The sequence below is a fragment of the Castor canadensis genome, chromosome 14 (assembly GCF_047511655.1).
Source record: "Castor canadensis chromosome 14, mCasCan1.hap1v2, whole genome shotgun sequence".
NCBI classification, from domain to species: domain Eukaryota; kingdom Metazoa; phylum Chordata; class Mammalia; order Rodentia; family Castoridae; genus Castor; species Castor canadensis.
Window position 1 is genome coordinate 8,932,131 of NC_133399.1, and position 12,253 is coordinate 8,944,383.

At 56.5% G+C, this 12,253-nt stretch overlaps 1 protein-coding gene across 1 annotated transcript; it reads right to left on the reverse strand.

Moving 5' to 3' along the window:
• On the reverse strand, positions 1-12,253 carry Slc35e1 (solute carrier family 35 member E1). The gene is made up of 6 exons (XM_074053750.1): positions 12,120-12,253; positions 11,746-11,816; positions 9,919-10,056; positions 8,780-8,905; positions 3,489-3,734; positions 1-2,921 (listed from the first exon to the last, which is right to left on the reverse strand). The coding sequence occupies exons 2-6, from the start codon at positions 11,803-11,805 to the stop codon at positions 2,691-2,693; spliced, it is 801 nt and encodes a 266-aa protein (XP_073909851.1). The 5' UTR covers positions 11,806-11,816; positions 12,120-12,253; the 3' UTR covers positions 1-2,690.

Here is a 12,253-nt window from a genome sequence, read left to right on the forward strand (position 1 = left end):
AGGCCTAATTTTCAGCTCAGAAGGAAAAGAAAAAAATGGGGGCGGGGTGTGATGGCCAGGCGTGGGAACGGAGGTGCTTTGTGACTTCCTCCCTGTTGGGCCTCATTACTGGGCACGGTGAAGACAGGCCCACTGATAAAGAGACCCCGATGACAAACCGGGAGCAGTCTCAGTCCCCTGGAGACACCGTTTATTTTTGGTAAGTGCCAGCCATCACAGTGACTCTACAGGACGGTCTACAGCACGGAAGTCTCAGGAACACGAAGGTACGGTTCTTAGGTCCTATGACAACTTAGTTCTAGCTCCTAAAGGTTGCAAGACCTTAAGGTGTTCGGGTCTGTATGTCCCAGGTAACAACATGTCGCCTGCTGTAGACCACATACACAGCAAATTCTGGGAGTCCGAACTCTAACTCACTGAACTTGTCTCCAGGGAGGGTCTGATTCCCCCTGTAACGAGTGACCTAAAAAGAGCCGTCTAAGAACCCACACCAAGTCACACTCGTGAACCTGGAGGCCTGAGGGCCTCCGTGTCCGTAAAGCAAAGGAGGCGGGCAAGGCCAAGTGCTGCCGGTCACACCCAACGGGGGCTGGGAGCCTTGGGGGCATGGGTGGCCAATGTCCACCGTGACCCTGAGTCTTGTTCTGATGTGATCGTCACAGTCGTTCCACTGCACATACTTGCTGTAAGTTTATGTACAGAATTAAATATCCCATTTATTCATTTAGAAACCGTAGAAACCCAAGCTGGTCATCCCCTCACCAGCAGGTCTTGTGTGGAAAAGGAAAACACATCAATATACAGATTTCAGCAACAGCAGAAACTTCATGAAACCCAAGCAGAGGCCCAGTGCTGCTTGGGGCTCAATGACAGGGTCACCATCGTCACGACTACCATTAATACCTTCTCAGTGTGGCTCTGCCGGTTCTTGTCACTCGACAGACACCATGCCTTCAGGGAAGGCCAGCCAGGATCCCTGCACACGACAATCGTCTCAAAACCTGGGCCAAAGTATTTATAAAGCAAGCAAACGAGACGGACAAGCAGACCCTCCCGAGGCTGGAGTGCGTCAGCTCTCAGACAAGCAGGAAAAGAAGCTGACAAACTCAGCCTCCCAAAATACAAAATCCCAATTACCAAAACGCACAGAGCGCCCGGCCACACCAGGAGTCAGCGCAAGCTGCGTCACTTCCTCTCCGAACGGGGGAATGTCGTGCTCGCCAGGAGACGAGGGGCAGATGGCTGCTCCATCTGATTCACTGTCCCCAGTTCAGCCAGAAGCTGGGAACAGGAAGGAGGGCAAGTACCCCAAAGACCCCACAAGTCAAAGCCAGTGGTCCCTCCAAGAGGGCACGGTCCTTCATGGTGCCAGGGGTGAGCTGCCACTCAGACCTCAGCACCCTGGGTCCTGCAGGTTTCCTACTGTGATTCTCCCAAGATGCAAACTTGTCTTTTCTTTTTAGAGACAGGGTCCTGCTGTGTGGCCCACGCTGGCCTGGAACTCCTGGGCTCAACGATCCTCGTGGCTCGGCCTCCCAAGCAGCTGGGACTGTAGGCGTGTGCCAGCGTGCTGGGTTCCCAAACTTCCTCTTGGCCTAAGAGTCTGATTGTGCAAACCAGATTCCAGCTTGAGGCTCGTCCCTTCTCCGTTACCCAGGACGTGATCAGATCCCGAAGTGAACGCAGCACAGAAACGGATGCAAAGCACTGTGGCCTGGTTGATTACACAGGACACTGTGGTGCCTGGCATCCGCTCCATCTTCGGCGACTGTGGTCACCGAGGACAGGCTTCGCGACACTTCATCGCTCCCCGCTTATTGCCAAAATACAGCAGGCAGCCGCCTCCAGTAGAACTTTTTCCTTTTTTAAACACAGAAACAAAATGGTTTCCAGTCCATAAACCAGTCCTGCTGTGTCCCTCCATGAGGACCAAGGCATAAAATCACGCACAACTACAAAACGTCCCCTAGAAAAACACAAGACCCTTGTCAAATCAGTGCGTCCCCCGTACAGCCTTCCACACCACTCAGGCACGACCGTGACTCCCGAGACCCCGCACCCAAAAGGGGACACGGTGGCTATGGCTGGGGGAGCAGCGCAGAGGACAGAGACAGTAATTTCCCTTCCCACCGGACACTGGTGGATGCCACGGGCAGAGGCTCTGGGTGACAAGGCTAACTGCAGAACTTCCACCTGGCCACGACTGCCAGGAGTTAGCAGCGGTCCTGGGTCCCCAGGCCCCTTGCCCGTGTGACACTGTGTCAGCCCTATGCAAGTCTGAGCAGTGGAATTCAAGTAGCTAGTCTCATCCCGTCCTGACGTCCCCGGATGTCACCTCTTACCAGCTCCCAGGTCTGTAGCCACAGTGATTCCACTTCTCCTGAGAGGGTCCTCCGTGTCACCCAGAAAACCAAACAAGAACTCTGACACACAAACGTAAAGCCTGGCCCAGAGCTCCCCAGGATCCAGGCTCTGTGACGACAGACTTCAGGAAGGAGAGCAGGCGACATGGTCTCCTCAGCTGTCCCTCTGCCCAGAGCCTGTGGCATCCAAGGTGCTGCAGTCACATCCTGCCGCCCACGGGGGCCGGGATCCTCGGCCCTGCGATGGCCACTCACGCCCCTCCTCGCCGGTGGCCGGGTGTCTGTGATCGTGCCGGGCGTGGGGAAGCAGCGCAGCGCCTGTGGCCTCTACACGTCGTAGCGGTTCAGGGCGTATGAGTTCGGCTGGCTCTGGCGGCTGTACTGAAAGTGATCCGTCAGGACGCTGCTGCGGCCATACTGATAGTCACCATGCTGGGGGAAGAGGATGCCGTTGTGGGGCTTCTCCAGCGGGCTCCGCAGATGCTCCTTGCTGCCCAGGTCAGCCGTGGAGACGGGGAGGAGGTGTCTCCGGGTTTGCTGGTTTGCATCATATTTGGTCTGTACAGGAAAGAGAGCAATGAAAAGTCCAGCTCAATTGCCAGGACAAACCTGGAGGGCAACGGGGAGCTCACAATCCTAAGCCTAGAGAGGACCCTGCTCGGAGCTGCTTGGGAGGCGCAGATCAGGAGAATCATGGTTCGAGCCCAGCCCAGTCAAAAAGTTGGTGAGACCCCATCTCAACCAAACAAGCTGGGCATGGTGGTACACATGTAATCTCAGCTACAAGGGAAGTGTAGGTAGAATGACTGCAGTCTGAGGCTCTGAGTAAAAGGTTAGCAAGACCCTATCTGAAAAATAAATCAAAAACAGGACTGGGGGTGAGACTCAAGTGGTAGAGCGCCTGCCTAGCAAGCACAAGGCCCTGAGTTCAAACCCCAGTGCTGCAAAGCAGATTGGCCTTTGGGGCCAAGGCAAGGCTTGACCCGTGTGGAGCTCATGCGCGGCCTACACGCAGCTTGTGGACCCGACTAGAAGGCAAGGCCTCCCCCACACTGGACAGGAGGCTACAGAGACCGAGAGCCCCAGGCGGGCATCCCCAGGGCCCGTGGCACCGCCGCCTCCCACCTTGTTGTAGAGGAAGACGCCCAGGATGGCCGTCATCATGCCCAGGACGTTGGTGCTGGTGACCGGGTTGCGCAGCATGATGAGGGACACCGTGATGACCATGATTCTCTTGGTGGCATTGGCGACAGAGTAGCTCAGGGGGCTGATGAGGTTGAGGATGCTGAAGGCGATGACGTTCTGGGCGAAGTTGCAGAAGCCGCTGACAGCCAGAAGCAGGAGCGTCCAGGGCCACTGGGACACGTACGTCTGTGGTGACAGGGAGCAAGCGCAGCCGTCAGTGTCCCCTCCCCATCCATCTGGCGGGGAGGTCCATCCGGGCTCCAGGCAGGCAACCCAGGCCATCGCGTGAGCGAGGTGCTTGCTGTGCGTGACCTCTGACCTCCTGATGCTCTGCACGGCACAGCAGTCACCCCACCTAAGCTGAAGAAGTGAGGCCAGGTGCTGGAAGGGTACAGAGCCACACTTGAACCCAAGCCTGCCCTTGTCCCTAGACGGGAGTGGCTACGAGCTCTGACGTTAACTAGAAGGGACTGCTTGTTGGAGCCCTGCATTCTGCAGGAAGGTCCCGGAAAGCGGCCGTGAGTGTGCAAAGAACCCCTAATAGGAGCGATGGTCTGCCCCACGGCTGTGGGCCTCTGGGTGAACCACTTGACCTCTCTGGTCTCAATTTCTTTATCTTGCAGTACTGGAGTTTGAACCCTGGGCCACCCTCATGCTAGGCAAGCACTCTACAACTTGAGCCACATCCCCAGCTCCCAAACCCCCTTAAATAAATTCTGTTTCTGAGACAGGGTCTCACTGCCTTTGCCTGGGCTGGCCTCAAACTTGTGATCCTCCTCCTGCTTTTCCAGTCGCTGGATCACAGGTGTGTGCACACACCACTGTCACTGTGAGGACGCAACAGGATCGTGGCTTCGAAAATGCCATACGATAGTCTCGGGGCCAGAGATGCAGTGCAGCTTGTGCTCAGTGTGTGCTGACTGCCTACCCACAGCAAAAACCCCAAACAAGGCCAAGCTGGGGACAGTGGTGCACGCCTGTAATCCCAGCACTCCAGGGGTGGAGGCAGGAGGATCCCAATTTTGAAGCCGGCCTAGTTCACATGAGTTCCAGGACATCCTGGATACGTAGTGAGACCCAGTCTCAAAAAGCCAAAATCCAAACTAAACTCCAAAAACATCTGAGGCCAAACAAAAACTTCAGTCCAGGCCTGGTGAAGTGGCTCAAATGGTAGAGCACCTGCCAAGCAAGTGTGAGTCCCCAAGTTCAAACCCCAGCACTGCAAAAACAAAACAAAACTTCAGTCAACCATTCTGACCCTCCATGGCATGAGGCCACACTGACCAAGACTTTCAGAAGTGCAGAGACCATGATACCTTCCCCTCTGCCCCCAATACCTGGGCTCATCCCAGGACAGGAGACAGGTGAGAGCCTGGGAGGCCACCGATGGCCAGTGGGTGGGGAGGCCGGCACTGAACATCTGCAGATATCTATCCAGGGTGGGTGGTCAGTACACCCTTAGTACCTACCCTCCAGGTCTAAGTCTGCCCACCCAGCTCTCAATAAAAGTAAACCACAGCCAGCCCTAGTGGTTCACGCCTGTAATCCTAGCGACTTGGGAGGATGAGATTGGGAGGATCATGGTTTGAGGACAAGCCTGGGTAAACAGTTGGAGAGCCACTGCCCACCCCCAACTCCAAAATAACCAGAGCAAAATGGACTGCCTTGCAAGCACAAAGCCCTGAGTTCAAGCCCCAGTCCCACCCCCCAAAAAAGGACATGTAGCTGGGCATGGTGGCTCACACCTATGATCCCAGATACTCGGAGGGTGGAGATAGCAAGATCACAGTAGGAGGCCAGCCCAGGCAAAGTTAGCACGACAGCCCAACTGAAAACCAAACTGAAAGGAAAAGGCTGGGGTGGGCCTCAAGGGGTAGACAGCCTGCCTAGCAAGCACATGTCCCTGAGTTCAAAGCCCAGCACTATAAAAAAATAGACACGGAACAACAGACTGCTCCATTTTCCTTCCTCACAGTGGAATTGCATGCGTTTTAACACGGACATCGAGTCAGACAACCACCAGAGCAGCTCCGTCCTGACAAAACACCGGCCCAAGCCTCTCCTTCATCCTCACGCTGCGTCCTTGAACCCAGCAACCCGATGCGCTCTCCAGCATGGCTGCGGTACAGTAAGTGGGCTCACGCAGCATCCACGCAGCACGGTACCCGCCATTCATCCAAGTTGTGACACAAGAGTCAGCACCTCTTAACTGCCTGATAATATTCCACGCGTGAATGTCTGAATGTGCTTTCTAGTTTTTAGTGACCGTGAGTAGAGTTCCTACGAGCATTCATGTATCGGCTGTTTGGCTTTTTTATACAGGGTCTCGCTGTGTAGCCTAGGCTGGCTTCAAACAAGCAACTCTCCTGTCTTAGCCCCCCAAGTGCTGGGATTACAGGTGTGCACCACTGTGTACAGCAGACATGATTTCTTCATGAATATTTTTTCAGCGCCACACTTCTTCCTCTTTGGGGACTCTGGTGACACAAATACAGGGCCATTTGGCATCCCTAAGGACCTGTTTATTGTCTTTGAATCTTTTTTCTCTCTACTGCTCAAACTGGATAACTTCCATTGATCTATGTTCGATCTTGCCTCTGTTCTGTCCTTCCACCCGCCGTTGGGAACTTGGTCTCCACTGTAATGTCTTCGGTATGACTGTCGAATCAATGTTCCAATGACTTGTTGAAGCACGACATAAGCACTGCTTTAACATGCGACACTCCAACGCCTCTGTGGCTTAGTGTAGGCCTCTGTTCATTGCTTTTGCCCACATGGCCTGGGATCTTCCTCCTAGCTGAGGGGTCAGAGAATGCAGACACCCAGTGTGCCATGGGACTCCTAGAAAGAGTGTGGCCGGCTCTGGCGACGAGCTGGCAGCTCCTGGGGTTTGTGGTTCCCCTGTTGTTTTGCTGCAGAGCCTCTTCAGGGCATTGGGCTCTGTCCTGACTGCTCACTCCGCAGTGGTTAGTGTGGCCCCTGGGTGGAGGTCCATCCGTGGCTGTGTTTTCAAAGTCTTGGGGATGCTGTGAGGATAAGGTTCTTTCGGGTGCCACACGGTGTAAGTCTCACAACTGCATTAGTAATCTTAAGAAGTCACTTTCCCAAGATGCACTTCTCCAAATCTCCTAGGGCCTTGCCAGTTTCCTAGGGCCCCCTTTTCAATCCTGTGCTTAGAAAGCTGGGTTTCACTACCAGACTCCGATGGATATTTTCTATGGCTACATTCCCATTTCGGGGCAGTAGGAGTCAACTTTCTGTCACTGTGAGAAAATACCTGAGGGCAATTAACTAAGAAAAAAAAAGGTTTCTTTTTTTTTGGTTGTACTGAGTTTTGAACTCAGAGCCTTGTGCTTGCCAGGCAGCACTCTACCATTCAGCCACGCCCCCAGCCCATTCTGGCCTTAGTTGCCTTGGATACTGATTCTCCACATCCTGTGCCTCTGAAGCTGGGATTATAGGTACATGCTGGCTTGTTTTTTGAGATAGGGTCAAACTAACTCTTTTTGCACAGGCTGGCCTCAAACCACAATCCTTGCCAGGTGCCAGTGGCTCATGCCTGTAATCTAGGCTAGTCAGGAGGCAGAGATGAGGAGGATTGTGGCACGAAGCCAGCCCAGGCAAATGTTTGAAAGACCCTATCTCGACAAAACCCATCACAGAAAAGGGCCACCTCATAAGCCAGGAAGCAGAGCCACACAGGAAGAACACCCCCAATGACGTCAAATCCTCCCAATAGGCCCCCTCTGTTTTGGTGGCACTGGGGTTTGAACTCAGTGCCTTGTGCTTGCTAGGCAGGCACTCTTCCCTTGAGCCATTCCACCAGCCCAAGTCCCCTCCTAAAGTCCGCCCCCAGCCAATAGCGCCACGCTGGGGCCCACGCCACGCTGGAGCCCACGCCATGCTGGAGCCCACGCAATGCTGGAGCCTCTGGGGGAACTTCAACGTCCAGATTCCAGCAGCAGGCGGTTAGTGACGGCAGAAAAGAGAAAGGCGTGCGCTGGGAGCTAGCTCCCGCCCTCACTGCTTCCACACTTTTGGAATTTGGACTGTTTGGGATTTTGGGTTTTCAGATGAGGTGCGATCGCTCACTCCAAAGCCCAGTGCCCTGCTGTGAAGCATTCTGAGTGGGGATGCTCAGCCTGGATGTCCCAGATGCACGCAAGATGGCGCACGCCCACACACCCGGCTCCTCAGAAGAGCCCAGGGCTTTGGGCCACATAGGAGATCCTTAAAAAACAGTCCCCGAGACCTGAGCAGATGGCCAGGGTGGGAGACAGCCCTGTGCTGGGGAGGGAGATGCAAATGGAGCTCACTTCCTAAGGTGCACGATGGGGGCCAGAGCACACAGCTGCATGCTAAAAGGGCAGGCTGGCACACGTGGTGATGGTTTGGACGTCGTCCCCCAAAGGAGCACATTTGAGGCTTGGTTCAGTGTGGCGGTATCAAGGTCATGGGGTCTTTAAGAGGTGGGGCCCAGTGGGAGAGCCTTGGGTCAGCTGCAGGCCACTCCCAGAAGAGATCTGCTGTGGTTTGGGTAGGTAGCTCCCAAAGGCCCCAGCCTGTGGTGCTCCTGGGAAGTGGTGGAACCTTTAGGAGGCAGGGCCTAGTGGGAGGAAGTTAGGCCATTGGGGGCGTGCCCTTGAAGGGGCGACAAGGACCCCTCCCTTCCTGTCTTCCTCTTTGCTTCCCTGTTGCCATGAGGTGAACAGGCCTCCTGTGCCACATGATCCCATCATTCAAAACTGTCCCACAGGCTCAGTGACAGGGCCAGGCAACCAACCATGGACTGAAACCTCCAAAACTATGAGCCAAAGCAAACCTTTGTTCTGTGTAAGTTGATTGTCTCAAGTATTTTGTCACAGTAACTGAGAGCTGGCTAACACAGGACTGTAGGACTCCAGCCCTTCTGGTGTCTGTTTTGAGCTGTGATTTCTTCCTCCCACACATGCTATTGCTGTTGTCACCCACAGTGATCTGACACAGTCAGTAGGTCCCTTGCTAGAGCCTGTGCCACGTTTGGGCTTTCAGCCTCCAAAGCTGTGAGCTAAGTCAGCCTCTTCCCTTTATAACGTCAACCTGCCTCAGGTGTCTCATTACAGTAACGGAAAACAGACTAATACAGATGTCAGAGAACGTGCCAAAGAGAAGAAACAGCCACAGCTTCCCCCCAAAGCACCCATCTAGGAGCTAACCAAGAGACGGGCGAGTCCTCAGAGTTGGCAACTCACCAAGTCGCTGCTGACCAGGAAGGCCGAGAGGTCCACCAGAACCCACGTGGGGATCATGAAGAAGACGGCGTGACAGCCCAGGATGTTCAGCAGCCGCAGGTGGTGGATCCGAGAGTCTCTCAACACCTGAGGAGACAAAGCTCCTTTAAAGGCTGGCTGGCGCTGCCGGTCCCCAGGCCCCAAATGCCATGACGGGTGGTAACGCTAATGCTCGGCCTCAGACCTCAAACCTGCTAGTGCGTTTGTGACAGTATACAGCCCATGTCCCAAACAAGCACTGTTCCACGGGTAAAGGACCAAGGAAAGAAAGCAGCACGGCTCCTCCCTGGGCTCAGTCCCCACCGGCAGCGGGCAGAGCAAAGGCCGGACATCTCAGGCCCCAACCCAAGAGCCATCGGTCTAGCTAGCACAGGGAAAAGCCCCAGGAGCCAGAGGCACGTGGTGCATGCTGGCCAGCCCTGCAGTGACAGGAACGTGGGAAGAACCTGTATTTCCACAGAGACTGACCACGTCAACGTGGTGCCTGAGACGAGTGTGACCACGGGCTAAGAGCAGTAATTTTTACTTATTTATATTTTGGTTGTACTGGGACTTGAACTCAGGGCTTCGCACTTGCCCGGCAGGCAGGCGCTCTACCCTTTGAGCCCCAGCCCCAGGTCAAGAGCAGTAATTTTTACCCATCCAGGAAGATGCTGTTCTGTGACAGCAAATGCACAGAGGCAATTACAAAACCGCAGGAAGCACCAGGTTAACAGTGCCCGTCTTCCCAGAGGCTGGGGACGGAGCTCGGAGGCAGGGCGCTGGCTTCTGCCCCGCACGCAAACACTGAAAAACACGGGAGCAGCACTCTTTAGGGGCCACACAGTGGAGGCCTGTGGGCAAATGGCAGGGTTGTGGGACCTTCACCCTCAGTGGCCCCTCGGCGCCCCGCCCTGAAACTGACTTGGCACGGCGTATCCGCGCTGAGTTCCTAACAGAAAGCACGAGTGACAGACGAAATGCCAGAAGATCAGCATGAAGAAGGGGAGCACGGATTCTTCCACTGCACCCCAAAGAACCCGCCACTCGGCCATTTTCCCAAAGCCATGCCCACCCCGCTCCCTGGAGCTTGCCCCCGGCCCCCGGCCCTGCCGGGTCACCTTCTTGGAGAAGATGTTCTGCAGTGAGAAGCAGAGCGTGGCCGCGAGGGCGCTGACGAGACCCCACATGTCGAACGACAGCTCGGTGACGGTGGCCAGTAGGACGCCACTGATGATGGGGATGAGGGACAGGTACACCTGCGGGAGGCAGAGAGGTGACAAGCCAGCTGGGGCCAGGGGAAAGCCTCAGCTGCCCCTGGTCACTCATCTAAGGGACCGCAACTATTTTGGAAAATGCTGCGTGCTGTGACAGGAAGCGCTGGGGGTGGCGCTGGCAGATGGGGCACCTGGGCGGGGCTCACGTCCTGTGGGCAGGGCTTCCAACTCCGACCCTAAATGGCCCCAGCTGCCCCTCTGTGCCATTCTTCCCTGGTGGCCTCGGGCCACCCACGTGCACAAGGAGAGCATGCCGAGCCACCTCCGCCCGGAAGCGTGTGCACTGCGTTCCCGGTTGAGCGCTGTCCGCCCACGCTGCCCACTGAGTCATCCGGTGCCCGTTAGCCAGGCCCAGCCCTCGGGCAGCGCTGCTTGCTGCTCGCCCGGGTGCCGGCTGAGGCAGTGAGCAGCCGACAGAGGCGGAATGCTGCTGCTTAGTGGTCCCCAACTTCCAGGATCCACTGGGATCTACTCGCTGTCCAGCTGTCCTGGCTCATCCCTGAGCGCCGAACACACTCTTCAGGCAGAGATGAAGCTGGTGGGGCACGCGTGCGATCCCAGCGCTCAGGAGGCTGAGGTGAGAGGATCGTGTCCCACGCCAGCAACACCCCGTCTCAAAAGCCAAAAAGGACCAGATGGCGATTTCAGACTGGGTGGTGATGTCCCCAGAAGGGCAGACCAAGGGTTGCTGTCTGAGAGACCTGAATTCCAGTCCCTATACTCCTCTGTGGCCCTCTGGTATGTGACTGTTCCCTCTGAAGTCCCATTTCTTCCCCTGAGATGAGGAGTGACGGTGACCTGCCTTATCTGCTTTGCAGGGTGAGTCCCTGAGGAGCTGTTACGCCATCATCATTAGTGTCATTAGTGGGACTGCCCAAGTCGGAACCTGACAATCCCCAGGTTCCAGCTCCTTGCCCAAGCCAGGCACAATGTCCCGGGTGACAGGGAAACCTGATAAACACGATGTGCTATCACACCTGCACACCCTGCGGGGCAACTCTGATCCCCAGAGGGCCGGCCACACCTAATGTCACTGCGGGGAGGGCCCGCAGAGCACACGGCAGGTTTTGCTGGGATGCAGCCAGGCTGGGATAAAAGAGCGAGCCAGAGGTGACCCCGTTTCCATAAGCCGATCCGGGGCACGGCTGCTCTGAGTTACATAAACACACGATGCCGCAAACAGGCACTTGGAGAAGCCGCGCCGTGGCCAGGAGGAAATGGATCCCCGCTGGGACAGCAGGAGTCCCTAAAGCCAAGACTGGAAGCACCCTGGCTCGGCACCTTCCCTGCCACTTGCCCTTCCCTCCAGGGTGATCCCAACTCTGCTGTTCTCATTTCTAAGACTGCTGCATGTGGCCACATGAGACGCCTGTGCCTAGCATCTGGCACAGAACTGAAACCTGTCAGAGTTCCCTTCCATTTCCTGGTCCCGCTGAAGGTGGCACCAAGCTGTCATCTACCAGCAACCCCAGGGAGGGAATCAAAACAGGGGGATGGCTGGACCCCAGAGGGCCTGGAACCCCTGAAGCCACCCTGCTGACGACGGGGGACACCACCCAGCACATCAGGGCTGACTTCCTTATTTGACAGGAAGCGGGTGGCCTGCGTTCCAGGATGCTGACCACGTCACTAGCAGGACGGCACTCGCCCAGGGCCCCTGCCCGGGGTTACCTTGGTGCTCTGCTTCTCCTTCATGATGATCCGGGACAGCAGGACCACCCAGATGGGCATGGTGGCCTTGACTGCAAAGAGAGGGAAGCCACTCAGGGGCTGCGGCGGCTGCTCGCCCCAGCGGGCGGTGCAGGGTTTGGCGTGGCAGCCTCAGACCTCCTCCCCACCGACAGCTCTGCTCAACCCCTTTCTTCTTTTGGAGTCCGGTGCGGGTCCCTCCCCTGCAAAAGCCTTGATGGCCTCCCTGTCCCGGCGGGCCAGCCGCTGAGATGCCCCGCTGGCTAGCGCAGTCCTAACCACGCACCGAAGCCCCAGGCGGGGAGACCCGGCCACCACTCCCCCCTCCCCTCCCCCCTGCGGGACGCGGCACCCACCGGTGTGCGCGTAGGACACGGGCACCTTCCAGATGCTGACGTGCGCCGACACGGACGCGAAGTACTTGCCGAAGGCGAGCGGCAGCACGTAGCGCGGGTAAAAGCGCGGCGGCAGCAGCGGGCCGGACGACGGA